Source organism: Eptatretus burgeri, chromosome 3 (assembly GCF_056783735.1).
Source record: "Eptatretus burgeri isolate ZD-2024b chromosome 3, Ebu_testis_v1, whole genome shotgun sequence".
NCBI classification, from domain to species: Eukaryota; Metazoa; Chordata; class Myxini; order Myxiniformes; family Myxinidae; genus Eptatretus; species Eptatretus burgeri.
This window is the reverse complement of record NC_140963.1, coordinates 63,508,658-63,524,345: the sequence shown is the minus strand read 5'-3', so window position 1 is coordinate 63,524,345 and position 15,688 is coordinate 63,508,658. Positions and strand designations below refer to the sequence as shown.

The 15,688-nt window shown below is 44.4% G+C and overlaps 1 protein-coding gene across 1 annotated transcript in view; it reads right to left on the bottom strand.

The window, feature by feature from the left end:
• Window positions 1–1,297: 1,297 nt before the first annotated feature.
• RNF113A (ring finger protein 113A) overlaps window positions 1,298–15,688 on the bottom strand; it is a 94,978-nt gene continuing 80,587 nt past the window's right edge. Inside the window, exons 8-10 of the mRNA XM_085873765.1 lie at window positions 14,848–14,941; window positions 14,250–14,356; window positions 1,298–1,971 (exon numbers count right to left, since the gene is read on the bottom strand). Of these exons, the coding sequence (XP_085729891.1) occupies window positions 1,889–1,971; window positions 14,250–14,356; window positions 14,848–14,941 (284 nt within the window). The 3' untranslated portion in view covers window positions 1,298–1,888. The remainder of the gene's footprint in view (window positions 1,972–14,249; window positions 14,357–14,847; window positions 14,942–15,688) is intronic.

Genomic DNA, 15,688 nt, shown 5'->3' with positions numbered 1-15,688 from the left:
CGAAGATCCGATGAAAACTCTGGGTTGTGAAACAAAAAATGTGAAAAAATAGGAATGACGTCATGAAAATTGATATGACGTCATAGTGATGTATCATATGTGCAGTAATTCATCTCTGCTAATGCCCTGTTCGATTCCCGCAAACATAATTCAAAAAGCTTGCCTAGTTTCGGAGATAATTTTTTAGGCGATTTCCATTAGCGGAGATATTTTGACGTCATAACTTTTTTTTCTCGGAGGAATTTTCAAAATCGGAGATGGTTACTGTCTGCGCAGGGAATTTTTACATATATATGCCAAGTTTCAGGAAGTTTCGATGAAAACTGTAGGCTGTGAAACAAAAAAGTCCACAAGAAGAAGATGAAGAACAACAACGTGAGTAAGACCGAGAGATCCTCCACGAGGATCTAAAAATGCAACACAAGGTATGAAATCTCAGGAAATGTTCTGTGATCCTTAATTCCACAACTTCTTCAGCATTATATATGGATGTACATCTTTTTAAGAGGCCTAATGTTGCAATCTGTCATTCCCTTGAAAAACTATCCAACAAATCTATGTCCCTAACCTTTTGGATGTCGACAATTCATTATCACATCAACATTATTCATGATGAAGCTTAAAGTACAATATGGCAGACTTCAAGTGGGTGTTCTTGATTTGATCACACAACTCAGAACTATATATCCTTCAAAGTACTGCGTTATATGGATTTCATTCCTGGAAAACTTTGTGAGTCACCAACAATTCGGATATAATTACTCGCCACCGTTAGACTTAATCCAAAATGGGGGCTTATGGATTAGGTCTCAATTTTTGTTTCTGTGTGTACGTGTGTCCGCAAACATATCTCGGACATGTATGGACCGATTTTATTCGTACTTGACATACAGATAATGAATGATGGCTTACATAAGCAAGTAATTCCCCCCCCCCTCCCGAGAAGAGATCCAAGATGGCCGATTGGCAGCCATTTTAGTTGTAAAAAAACCCCCAAAAAACACCCAGTATCGAACACGTCCTCAACTATTTCTCGAATGTGCATGGTCCGATTTTGTTCAATCTTGGCTCAAGCACAGTACATGATGGCAAACACGTGTGCCTCAGTTTACGTTGTGATCTGATCAAAGATGATGGACTGGCGGCCATTTTAGTTATAAAAAACCCAATGTTGAACACATCCTCAACCATTTCCCAGACATGCGTCCAAGATGGCCGACTGGTGACCACTTTGTTACTTAAACGTGTCCTCAAACATTTCTCAGACATGCATTTACCGATGTTTTAGCTTGGCAAACAGATAATGAATGATTGTTTACATATGCACTTTTTTTTTTTTTTCAAGATCAGATCCAAGATGGCCGACTGGTGGCCATTTTCTTACTTAAAAGTGTCCTCAACCATTTTTCAGACATCCATAGTCTGATTTTGTTCAAACTTGGCACAAGCACAGTACATGATGGCATACACATGCACCTCAATTTATTTTGCAATCTGATCAAAGATGGTTGACTGGCGGCCATTTTAGTTGTACATAAATGTGAGGTAGCCCTTTCACTCCAAACAGCAACATTACTAAAACAACGGGGGCAATGACATTTTATGTCTTTTTTGTAAACTTGTTTTGTCTGGTTTCAGGGGAAAAAAATGAATTTGTAAATAGATAAGTAAACAAAAGTAAGTTTTAATTCAAAACAAAATCTGTGCAACAAGGGGGGAAAAAAAGAAAGTAAAATTGTGGAAAAGAAATGAAGACATTCACACCAAAATGTATAAATTTAAATTCTGTTTGATATTCAGCAGTATTCCAATTAAATTGTGTTGATAGTAAAAAGGAGGTCACACAAGTATATTGTACAACATACGTAAGAATTAACATTATGTACATTTAGCTGCAAAATTCCTGTCCTCCCCCAGACTCTGATGTATTCATATCTTGTTCTTTGCATTTGTCCAACTTTGCAATCATGTCTGCAAAGAACAGAAAAATTAGGGATTAAAAAACACAACAAAAAACTTTATACAAGCTGTAAAGGAGCCACATAGTTTTTATGTTTAAAAGGCAAGCATGCAGACACATCCAAAGATGACGTTCTTGTTTTTATATTCATCTCAGGCTCATTGTGGAACTCAAACGTAAGTCAGTCCGACAGGATGGTGCAAAGGCACCGCACTGACCTTTGAGGGGTCTCATCTGGGTTTCATTCTCGACCCGACGATAAACGGTCAGATCGGTGGTTCACAGGCAGGGCATTGCATCACAAAGTGTGCCGTCCCTCGGATGAAGGCTAAACTGAGTGTCCCTTCTGTTCGTATTAGTTGGTGAACATAAAAGATCCCGGTGTGCTGTCTTTCACAAAGTGTAGGCAAGTTATCACTGATAATTTAATCAGATTACAAGTTCCTACCCAAATCCACTTCAGTTGAAAGCACCAAGCCATGGTGAATTACTTGGGCACAAAACTTTATCTGGCCAATCTCAAAAGAAGCTTATGAATTGGGGTAGTAGTTGTAGTAGTAGTAGTGGTAGTAGTGGTAGTAGTAGTAGGTGTAGTAGTAGTCATGTTGAGCCTGGGTTTTACTCTCAACTACATGATAAGCTGTCACCATTTCAATCTTTGGGAAAACATTTTTTAAATCCAAAGCCAAGCACTTTCATGATCGGCCTTTTTGTCCTGAGGATAGCATTATGAACTATTATGAAACAATTATGGCAGTTATTTTTATCACTGAGAGAGAGAGAGAGAGAGAGAGAGAGAGAGAGAGAGAGAGAGAGAGAGACAGAGAGAGAAAGAGAGCCAGAGAGAGAGACAGAGAGAGAGAGAGGGAGAGAGAGAGAGAGAGAGAGAGAGAGAGAGAGAGAGAGAGAGAGAGAGACAGAGAGAGAGAGAGAGAGAGAGAGAGAGAGAGAGAGAGAGAGAGACAGAGAGAGACAGAGAGAGACAGAGAGAGACAGAGAGAGACAGAGAGAGACAGAGAGAGACAGAGAGAGACAGAGAGAGACAGAGAGAGACAGAGAGAGACAGAGAGAGACAGAGAGAGACAGAGAGAACTTTGAAACCATTTGATTGCAAAATAACTCTCAACCCTCTCTCCCTTCTCCAAATCCTGGTTGCGTTTAATCAAATCTGTTTCTGGTGTATGTTCCCCCTCCATCCCCTCCCTTACCTCAAATGGCCGCACCGCTGATCCCACACGTGATAAAGCTGAATGTCTAAACTCGGTGTTTGCAGCTAAATCTTGTGTCCTAAACCCATCACTTTCTCTACCCACTTTACCCAATCGCACCCAACTGTCCCTGGACTCTGTGTCCTTTTCTCCTGACAAGGTGGAGAGCTTGCTTTCAAACCTCGAGTCAGATTCTGCAACCGGTCCAGACGGCATCAGCCCACGTGTCCTCAAAGCCTGCTCTTCTGCTCTTGCTCACCCTCTCTCTGTTCTATTCACCCTCTCATTTGCCCAAGGTCATCTGCCATCTGCTTGGAAATCTGCCAACATCACTGCCCTGCATAAAAAAAGGTGCAAAAACAGATCCCTGTAACTACAGACCAATCAGCCTTCTCCCAATCATCAGCAAGGTTATGGAATCCATCATCGCTTCAGACATGAAATCCTTCCTCTTCTCCAATGGCTTGATTTCCAATCATCAATTTGGTTTCAGACCAGGTCACTCTACCCTGGATATGCTGCTTCTGCTCTCCCATCAATGGATGGAGGTCCTCAATGCCAGACAGGAAATCCGAGCCGTATCCCTGGACATATCACGTGCTTTTGACACAGTCTGGCACCCTGCCCTACTCGACAAACTCTCTTCCCATGGTATCCAAGGCCATCTCCACTCATGGCTCGCAGACTTCCTCTCCTGTCGCAGTCAACGTGTGGCCCTAAATGGAGTTCTCTCATCCCCTCTTCCTGTGCAGGCTGGAGTTCCTCAAGGTAGCGTTCTGGGCCCTGTTCTTTTTCTGGTTTTCATCAATGATCTCTCGGACTCTCTGGAAAATCCTCTATATCTCTTTGCCGACAACTCCACCCTCTGCCGTACCATCTGTCATCCCTCAGACCGGCAAGCAGCAGCTTCTTCACTCACTGCAGATCTAGATAAAATCACAAACTGGTCCAACACGTGGAACATGTCTTTCAATCCAGACAAATCTCACACTCTCACTATGTCTCTTCGAAAGGACCGTTTACAAAACCCCCCCATCCACTTTCTCAACAACCCTCTGGAAGAAGTCTTTTCTTTCAAGCTTCTGGGTCTCACTATCTGCCATGACCTTTCCTGGGAGAGTCACATTTCCAACCTCGCCTCAAAAGCCAGTCGCCGACTGGGAATCCTCCGTCGTGCAAAGTCCTTCCTCGGCCCTTTTGAGCTCCTGACCACTTACAAAGCTTTTGTCCGTAGCCTGATGGAGTACTGCTCTCCCCTCTGGGCTGGTGCTCCTGCCTCCCACCTTTCTCGGCTTCACGCTGTCGAAACCAGGGCATTTAGGATCATCGGCATCTCCCGCAATGAAGCTGAGTCTTTGGGCCTCTCACTCAATCACCGCAGGTTGGTCGGTGGTCTTTCTGTCTTCTACCGACTCCTCTCCAGTCTTGCCCCCCCTGCTCTCTCTGCAATTTGTCCCCACCACATTTCCACAGGGTGCAAAAGGTCCGCCAACAACCCCCTTCTGGTAAAACTACCAAAATCACGAATCACTGCTCATCTTCACTCTTTCATTCCTCTTTTTTCCCGCCTTTGGAATAAACTTCCTCACTCTATTCTTTCCCATTCTTCCCTCCAGGCTTTCAAAACAGCTGTTCACCACCACCTCTTATCTTCCCCCATCCAAATCCTCGATCTTTTCTACCCCCGATAATCCACCCAAGCCCACTTCCTTCAATTCCCCTGCTTTCCTTCCTGAAAGTCCCTGTAATGTCCATCTTCTCTTCGCCATGCTCCCCGTCCCATCCCCATCCCTCTCCCTTCCACAGTTCACCTAATGTGTCTGTTCCCCACTGTTTTGTCCCTTCCACTCCCGCCCCTCTTGTCTCTTGCCCCCTTGCTGTGAGTTGTGTGTTCGCTCTCATACGAGCCTTGACCAAGGTATACAAAAAAAAAAAAAAAGGTGGAGAGAACAGAAAACCTTGCAGGTAATATTTATCTAAGTGGCCCAGATCTCAGATAATGAACCCCCAGGGGTCCAAGATTATCCTTCTCGGGCACCTGTGAAGGGTGTTCTTGGAGGGACTACATGGAGAGTCTCTGCTGGGCCACGCTTGGTGGTGGTGCCTCTGAGGACCAGATAGGTCTGAAGAGGGAACCATCCAGGCAGGCGGGCTGGCACCCTCTCCTTGAGGCTCAGTGACCACCCTGCACGTGACGACCCACCAATCTGGGCTGGGTCTATGGATGTGGGTCACCATGTTGTAGCCAGTTGTAGCTGCTACCAGAATACCAGACCGGAGCATTTGTTGAAAAGTTATGTTGCTAAATTGAGAGCAAAGTTGGACGAAGCCTTTCACAGTGCTTTGTGACTGAAGCACTGAAGCACTTGTTTTGGGAAAAAGGCTCTGGATTTACTGGCAGGAATAATGGAAGATTTTTTTTGCAAATAGAGTCAAGGCTCATGGAAGAGTGAGAACACTTAAAAGATCAGGATGCAACAGAAGAAAAGCAACAGTAGAGAGAGAGGGAGGGAGAGGGGGGGCGGACACCAACAGCAGGTTTGAAGGACAAAATAGAGGGAGACCGACAAATAATGGGTGTGGGGCGGAATTGAGGGTAAGGGCAGGATGTGCGGGGTCGGCAAGATGGATACAGAAGCAAACTCTCAGGAAGGAAAAGCTGGAAATTTGGAAGGAGGTTGGCTTAGGGTTGGGGGTGTGCTAACAGAGGTAGAAAATATCATGGTTTTGGATGGGGGATGGTGGTGACTTGGAGGATGGTCTGAGATGATGGTGAACAGCTGTCTTGAAGACTTGGAGGGAAGAATGAAATTGAAGAGAATGTGGAAGTTGGTTCCACAGGCCAGAAAAAAAAAAAAACAGAGGAACAAATGAGTGGAGGTGAGCAGTGACTGGATTTTGGGAGTTTCACCAGAAGACAGTGACTTGTTGATGGTGGACCACGTGTGCCCTGCAGAAACCTGGGGGGACAAAGCACGGGAAGAGCAGAGGGTGCAAAACCAAAAAAGGAGGTGGTAGAAGACAGAGACAATTTATGTTGCTGATTTACAAGCAGATGGAAGATGACATATGGCAAATGATAGGATGAAAAGAGCTGAAAGAGGATGTGCAAGAGCAGCAGAGCAGGTTTTTAGGACATGTGAGCTGATGCTGTTGGGTCCAGTTGCAGAATCAGGCTTGAGGGTTGCCAGAAACTTCTCCACCTTCTCAGGTGCAAAAGACATGGAGTTCAGGAGCAGTTGGGTGTGACTGTGGGGTGGGTACAGAGAGCGAAAAGTTGGGGACAAGATTTTGGAAACAAACACAGAATTGAGGCATTTGGCCTTCTTGTGAGCAGAACCAGCTGTTTTTTTTTCTCTGAAAGGACATGAGAGAGAGAGAGAGAGAGAGAGAGAGAGAGAGAGAGAGAGAGAGAGAGAGAGAGAGAGAGAGAGAGAGAGAGAGAGAGAGAGAGAGAGAGAGAGAGAGAGAGAGAGAGAGAGAGAGAGAGAGAGAGAGAGAGAGAGAGAGAGAGAGAGAGAGAGAGATACAGATACAATTTGAAGAGATGGCAGGGATGGAGGGGGGGAGGGGGCTACACCAAAGAGTAACATGGCGCCACCAGGTTTTAGAGGAGGGAGACAAGTTTGAAAGTTCAATCTTGAAGCTGGACAGATGCTGTTTTCTGCCTCTTCTGAGTGGACACACACTTGTTGCAGACTTTGTGGAATGAGCTGAGATTGCTTTTGGTCGAGTTTGCATTACAGGATGAGAAGGCAAGTTGTGTTGGAGCAACTGCCTCACCACAGATTCAGTGAAGCATGGGTGGGAAGAAGGGTAGGATAATGGAAGATGGGATGGGATGGATCTGTGTTTAAGAGGGAGCAGGTTTCTGTGGAAGAATTCCCAGGATGAGTTAATATCAGGGGTGGTACATATAGGAGACCAGTCCGGAAGAGAGATAATTGCTTGCAGTCCCTGTCAATCTGCCTGAGTGAACTGCCAGACTCACGTGTGTAGAGGCAGCTCTCTGATAATAGCCAGAGAGATGTTGACTCTCACAAGCACATGATCAGATGACCAAATGGAGCAGAGGAAGAGCAGGAGACATTTGCGGAAAGTTAGTCATCACCAAGTCCAGAAGGGAGGATTTGCCATTGGGAGGAATCCAGGTAAAAGTTCACAGATTAATTCAGTCCCTGGCGAGGAAGGTACCAACCACGACCCAATTGGCATGGAGACAATTGAAATCACTACCCAGGAGGGAGAGAGAGAGAGAGAGACAGAGCGAGAGACAGAGAAAGAGAGAGACAGAGAGATGTAGATGGAGTCATCACTGTTTAGAGGATGGTACAACACAGCCAAACAAGAGGTAGGTGTTTAGGGGAAGTCACAGCCAAATGGACTCCTGGAGGTTGGGAGGAATAAGATCAGTACAAGGGCAGTGAGAAATTGAGTTATTGATGAAAAGTGCAACTCTGTTGCTGGGGTGGGGTTCGGATCTATCACATCAAAGAAGACAATATCCAGGAAGAGACGTGAAGGAATTAGGGACATCCTGTGGGAGGAAGGATTCTGTTAAACATGTTCTGTTTATCAGAAGTAACGTAGATTGAGAGATTTGTCAAGTTAGAACAGAGACCTTGAATGTTTGAAGTCCACACCGTTTGGGTAGGAGATGGGACAGGCAAGCGGTGGTGCCAGATGTCCATATATTGTCACGTCTCTGCCCCGTCTCCTCTTCTTGCTCTAACCTAATGATCGTGCCGATTGGTTGTGGACTCAAGGAGAAAGATCATATAAGGACAGATTACAATGGGGGAAGGTTCATGAAACTCAGGAGCAGGAAAGGCAGGGCATAGGTACAGACACTTGGGAAGGGAGGGGGCAGGGGGGGGACTATATCTTTCTGAACACATGACCGACACCTTTTGTTAATGACAGGAATTACATTACACTTATGTCAACATGTACTACAAAATAACTGCTTTAAACCATGACCCATTTTACCCCCAATGATGGATCCATAACAATATATTGATTTCCAGCCAAATTTACCTGCACAAAGCAACCAAGAAAAGCTACCTAAGGTAAACCCTTTGCCATTTCAAACCCTACCTGGGTTCCTCGACAGCTGCAGACATTCGCAAGTAGCACAAGCATGAGAATCCTAATGCAACACACCCCCTCAGCTACCGTACCAGTTTCATCACTTGTTGGCGAGTCATCAGCGACAGCATGGACAGAAACGCGCACCACCAAAGCTCCCAAACATGAAGAACGTGCAATGCCAATAGCAGTCATCACGTAAACATCAAGACCCAATTACGTCACTCACCTATAATTGGAGCAAAATCGACTCTCTCAATCAATTATCCCAAGGTGGCGAGGATATTTATGTTGCACGTGGAACATATTTTGGTGTGACTGGGCCGGGGTTCGAACCGCTGACCTCCCAGACCGGGAGCGGGTCCCACCATGACACCAACATTTCTGGTTAATCTGTTCATAATTTGCCAAACCTCTTTCAGTCGCTGTTTTTTTCACAATATTGATCATGATTCCACAGATATTAATCAACAGATGTTCGATTTGCTGAAACATAAAGAATCATTTATGACCTGTTGTGGTGTGTCTGTCGCTGGACATTTAAGTCCTTAATGACGTACTTTGTGTCTCAGAGTCTCGTGGTAAAAGTGTTAAAATGGAGGCGGTTATGCTTGGGCCCTCATATTGCAGAATTTACCATTAATTATTTCATTGAATCCATTCGGGTATGCAGTTGTCAAATCTTCAATCCACAAAGTTCTATATGCTTAAGTAATTGTGCAATTGCTTTATCTTCCATCTCATCCTTTTTCCGGCCATTACCCCTCGCCTTCTCAACTTCGGGAATGAACACTGAATCTTTCATTTTCACAGTATCCATAAGTAAAGTGGAGAGAGAGAGAGTAAAGGACAACCAGTAGCTGTATTTGGGTTTATCGCGCGACTCCAATGTGCACTTGTTCGTACATTACACCTCTGCATGTTTTCGTCAATATATTGTAGTGCACATTTGCTACAAGTTTGGCCTGGCAGGAAAGCCGGGAGGTATGCACGCTCGCCTCTGAGGTGTCTACGGTTTGAATCCCTATCCAGTTATGAACTCTAATCCTGGTGTGTCGCATGCAGAGCGATTCAACGATGTGTGTGCCGTCTATTGGATTGATTTTAAGTTGGGCGTCCCATTTGCCAGCATTAGTTGGTGGACCTTTGAGATCCCATGGTATCCTTCGTGAAGAGTAAGTGAGCTATTGCTGGCATCCTGGCGAGAAATTCCTGCTCGAACCTCCAGGGGGCACTGCATCAGCAGCACAGCTGCGCCCCTAACCACACCCATGTGATGTGCTGCCGACAAAATAACGTACCACATTGAATGAATGAATTGTTACCTCCGCCAGCAAAGGTGAAGGAGGTGGTGCTCACCCCCTCTCTGTCTGTCTGTCTATCTCAAAAAGTTGTGGACGGATTCGGATGAAACTTGGTGGGCATGGGTATGTGACAAGGAAGAATTGATTGAGTTTTGGTGAAGATCTGGATCCGACTACGAGAATTTTTAAAGTGGTTCTTCACCATTGAGAGACGGGGCCAAAAATGATGTAGAGCACGATATCTCAAAAAGTTGTGGAAAGGATTCGGATGAAACTTGATGGACAGATTAAGTGTCTGATCACAATGAATTGATTTGATTTTGGTGACAATCCAAATCCGGATCTGGACACGAGAATTATTTAACTTCAAAGTGATTCTTCACAATTTTGAGAGATAGGGCCAAAAACCATATAGTGCTGTATGTTCATCTTTCAGCTGCTCCCGTTAGGGGTCGCCACAGCGGATCATCCGTTATGATCCGCATACTGATTTGGCACAGGTTTTACGCCGGATGCCCTTCCTGACGCAACCCTGGTCGCCTCTTACGACACAGGGATCAGGATTTGGGTTTCGCCATGATTCCGGGCTGCTCTACACCCTGCCCAGTGCAGAGCCCCCGTCCTCAAGCGATCCTCCAACCCAAGCCTCCGAGTAGCCGGATTACAGGCGCACGCCACTACGCCCGGTCATATAGTGCTGTATAGCATGATATATAAAAAATGTATTGGGCCCGATATGTTCTCCTGGATCAGGCATTGCGTGGCGGAGGTATGCGCTCTCCCGAGTGCCCTTCCAGTTTGTTTATTTGTTTGTATACACTTTACCATCCATCACTGCTACATACATACCACCTTGATTTATTTATTTATACACACCTTATCTCTACTCTACTATCAAACAACTAAATTATTTATTTATTGATACATACTTTGCCATCACCATTCACGACATCCCACCTGGAATTCACCCTGAAGTATATACCTTTTTACCTTTCTTCGACATTTCATTGTTTATTTATATAAATGTAGAATCTCCAATTTTAACGGTTTAATTGGCGGCTTTGTCTTTAATGAGGACTTGCATTCTCATCTGCAAAAGCAGTTTCCATTGATTTAAAATATTACAGGAGAAACAGAATTTTTTTTCTTGTATACCTTGTCGAGGCTGGTATGAGAGCTAACACACAACGCACAGCAAGGGGGGGGGGCATGAGACAAGAGGGGTGGGAGTGGGAAGGACAAAACAGTGGGGAACAGAGACATAAGATCTGTGGAAGGGAGAGGGATACGGCGGGGAACATTACAAGGACTTTCAGGAAGGAAAGCAGGGAATTTGAAGGAGGTAGGCTTGGGTTTGATTAACGGGGGTAGAAAAGATCAAGGATTTGGATGGGGGATGATAAGAGGTGGTGGGGAACAGCTGTTTTGAAGGCCTGGAGGGAAGAATGGGATTGAATAGAGTGAGGGAGTTTATTCCAAAGGCAGGAAAAAGAGGAATGAAAGAGTGAAGGTGAGCAGTGATTCGTGATTTTGGTAGTTTTACCAGAAGGGGGTTGTTGGTGGACCTTGAGCGCCCTGTGGAAATATGGTGGGGACAAATCGTAGAGAGAGCGGGGGGGGGGGGGGGAGACTGGAGAGGAGACAGTAGAAGACAGAAAGACCACCGACCTGCCTGCGGTGAGAGAGTGAGAGGTCCAAAAACTCAGCCTCATCGCAGGAGATGTCAATGATCCAAAATGCCTTGGTTTCCACAGGGTGAAGCCGAGAAAGGTGGGAGGCAGGAGCACCAGCACAGAGGTGAGAGCAGTACTCCATCAGGCTGTGGACGAAAGCTTTGCATGTGGTCAGGAGCTCAGGTGGGCCGAGGAAGGACTTTGCACAATGGAGGATTCCCAGTCGGCGACTGGCTTTGGAGGCGAGATTTGAAACGTGGCTTTCCCAGGAAAGGTCATGGCAGATAGTGAGACCCAGAAGCTTGAAAGAAAGGACTTCTTCCAGAGGATTGTTGAGAAAGTGGATGGGGGGGGGTTCTAAACGGTCCTTTCAAAGAGACATAGTGAGAGTGTGAGATTTGTCTGGATTGAAAGACATGTTCCACGTGTTGGACCAGTTTGTGATTTTATCCAGATCTGCAGTGAGCAAAGAAGCTGCTGCTTGACGATCTGAGGGATGACAGATGGTACTGCAGAGGGTGGAGTCATCAGCAAAGAGATATAGAGGATTATCCAGGGAGTCGGAGAGATCATTGATGAAAACCAGAAAAAGAACAGGGCCCAGAACGCTACCTTGAGGAACTCCAGCCTGGACAGGAAGGGGGGATGAAAGAACTCCATTTAGGGCGACACGTTGACTGCGACAGGAGAGGAAGTCTGCGAGCCATGAATGGAGATCGCCTTGGATACCATGGGAAGAGAGTTTGGTGAGCAGGGCTGGGTGCCAGACCCTGTCAAAAGCACGTGATATGTCCAGGGATATGGCTCCGATTTCATGTCCAGCATTAAGGACCTCCATCAATTGTTGGGAGAGCAGAAGCAACATATCCAGGGGAGAGTGACCTGGTCTGAAACCAAATTGATGATTGGAAATCAAGCCATTGGAGAAGAGGAAGATTTAATGTTTTAAGTGGTGATGGATTCCATAACCTTGCTGATGATTGGGAGAAGGATGATTGGTCTGTCGTTGCAGGGATCTGTTTTTGCACCTTTTTATGCAGGTCAGTAATGTTTGCTGATTTCCAAGCAGATGGCAGATGACGTTGAGTAAATGAGAGGGTGAATAGAACAGAGAGAGGGTGAGCAAGAGGAGAGGAGCAGGTTTTTAGGACACGTGGGCTGATGCCGTCTGGACCGGTTGCAGAATCTGAGTCGAGGTTTGACAGCAAACTCTCCACCTTGTCAGGAGAAAAGGACACAGAGTCCAAGGACAGTTGGGTGCGACTGGATAAGGTGGGGAGAGAAAGCGATGGGTTTCGGACACATGATTTAGATGCAAACACCGAGTTTAGGCATTCAGCCTTTTCAAGTGCGGTATCAGCAGTGCGGCCATTTGAGGTAAGGGCGTGGATGGTGGGGGAACATACACCAGAAACAGATTTGATTAGACACCACCAGGATTTGGAGGAGGGAGAGAGGTTTGAAAGTTCAGACTTGTTTTCTGGCTCTCCTGAGGGTAGATACACACTTGTTCCGATGTTTATGGAACGAGCTGAGATTACCCTCAGTTGGGTTTGCTTTCCATGAGGCAAAGGCCCATTTTCCTTCCCATTATGAGGCATTGCTAGCTGTGTCCAAAGGTAAATGACCTGGACAAAATTATAGGGATCGCGAGGTTACTGCATGGGCACTGATGCAGAAACGACCTAGACTTATGAGGTCTCCTTTGCAGTGAAAATCCTGCCACAGGGGCAGGGGTTGTTCCCATTTCTACCTACCCAGTCAGTTGTACACTCCTTTTAGTGATGAGACTGTTCCACGGTTCTTACTCTGTCAGTGCATAACTGGAGCCATATTCTTTGTACCATGGCTCGGCCTCTTATTCTCCAGTTCTCCAAACAGCTGCTTCAGCATCTGCTGTAGCCGCATGCACCCTACGTGACCAAGCAAATGTAGATGGTGTGTCATGAGAATGCCAGATATTGACTCCTCCATGCCAGCAGCAGCAATCAGTTAGAAGAGATGTGTTCCCAGAAGAGCACGTGAGGGGAGCCAATGTCTGGAAAACCAGCAGCAATGAATGAACAAAACATTGATGTGGTGGATTCCATCATCCTGAAAGAAAGGGGATTGAGTATAGTCGGTTTTGAAACAATCTTCTCGCTATACCTTTGGAGGAAAAAGGTTGTTGGCTGATGGGTTCCCAAATTCATCTCCCCTGAAAATAAATGGCAAAGCGTGCAATCCTCACAGTCACCTTTCATTCATCTCTGAGAAAGAAACGCAGCATTTTCTGTCTCAAATGGTAACCCAGGTTGTAACAGGGATTCATCACTTTGATCGAAAATCAAAAAAGAAGCAGCTTCAATGGAAGTCCACAAGATCACTGACACACAAAAATACAAGTCAAAGGCATCAGCAGGAAACATGATGACTTCTGCTTTTTGGGAAGCAGGTCTATTCTTCAGCTTAGACAGGAGATCAAACAGAAATGTCTTGGAAAATTGAGTGGTGGCGTTCTCACGCTCCAGCTCACAATGCCAATGTTTCCACTGTAACTTTGCACTGCTGTGGATTCACCTTATTCACCCACCTTCCACACCATCTAACTTCTTTCTCTTTCCAAATATGGAGGAAGATCTGACGACATTTTGTGTCTGATTGAGAGGTTGCGGTTGCTGTTGAAAACTGGTTGCAAGGCTGAAATAATATTTTTCTTGTAAGGCCTATAAAAAAAAAAACTTGAACACTGATGGGAGAAGTGCGTAAATGTTTCAGGGGATGATGTTGAGGAATAAAAATTGTGTTTACGAAACTTCAAGACAACAGCTTCCCTTTGTAGATTGCAGATAAACTTTTACAATAACCCTAAAATATCTCCCAATCAACCAACGCTATCACTTCATCCCCCAAAGTCAGACATAATCATAAACGATGGAACCAATCTTGTTTTGCTTATGAGACCCAAAGACTAAAATCAACGCTGAAGTGCACAAAATGTGTAAATATATATATATACATTTTTTTTTATTCTGACCTTTTGCTGGGTTAAACACACCCATCGTCTGCTGATCACAAACATAACAGCGCTTTGACTTCCTGTAATGTTGCAGTGCACAGCTTTCACAAAAGTAATGTTTGCACCTGAGGGCAGAGGGGCCAGTAATAAACAAAAAAAGAATGCTCAATGTTTTATTGGCCACAGTGTATGGAACTGGATTACATGAGAAAACTTATCAGTTCCATTTGGTATCTACCCCAAAGCAATGAACCATTAAAACTTACTAAATACTAAAATTCACTTTTCAAGATTTACACTTACTATGCACTAAAAGTAACGACATATTCAACTGGAGCAAATAAGTTAAACAAATACTTGATGGAAGACAATAGTCACCGAAATTACAAACGCGCACAAGTCATTTTAAAACGTACACAGTTATATAAATACCGATCTTACAAAACAAAACCGAATGACATCTCAAATAACAAATCGAAAAAGAACTAAAAAAAAAAAAAAATATTATTATTTTTTAAAAACGCAACAAAATCTCTTTCATGAAACTCACAAAACTTTCACAAAACGATGCTTTGTGATAAAATATTCACATTAAGGTACTGTAAATAAAGCTTACTTTGTCACAACAGGATTCCGAAATGATTCTCGACAGATAAAACATTTAAAAGGCAGATCATCTTCATCACTGCTCACTTCATAGTTTTCTTCTTCTGCAGAAAAAAACAAACAAACAAACAAAAAAAAATACAAATACATGCTTCAAGCCAGGAAAGAGAAATTTAAGGACCATGATAGCTGGCAATCTGAACAAATTACAACTTCCTGCTGAGGAGGAGGTAAAGGAAAACCAACCAGTGCAATCATTGCTGTAGGCCTGCATTAGCAGCACTTATTTTGACTTTGGGCAGAGCACGACAGAGAGATTGAGAAAAGGGTGATGCCTGGCGAAAGACAATTAGATTAAAAAGAATTTTTTTTTTTTTAAAGATTGTGATTGATGTGGTACAAAGCAGCAAATGACTTGAGACGTGAATGACAAGAGGGTGAAATGAAAACAAGTCTGAAGACGACGATGGTTCACGAGCGGTATTTGACGATGTAGATTGTTTCAGAAGTCAAGGATGAGACAATGTGATAATGTTTGACCAAGTTATAAAAATGATCAACATGATGTGGTACGAGTGACGGGTTATTAGCTGCAAAATGTCGAAAACCCGGTTTCGTTAAACAACTTTAAAAATTTGACCTTTGCATAACCTTTAAAGGTCACAAAACAATGTTGTGGACATTAAAATAAGGAAACAGGATACGTGCTATAGCTTATTGGAGTTAGTTCGTCGAAGAAGGTCGAAAACCCGGTTCGATTCCCACAACTTTGAAAATTTGACCTTTGTGAACTTTAAGGTCAAAGGTCAAAGGTCAAGGATTACGACCTTTGGTGCAAAACTTCCTCTGGA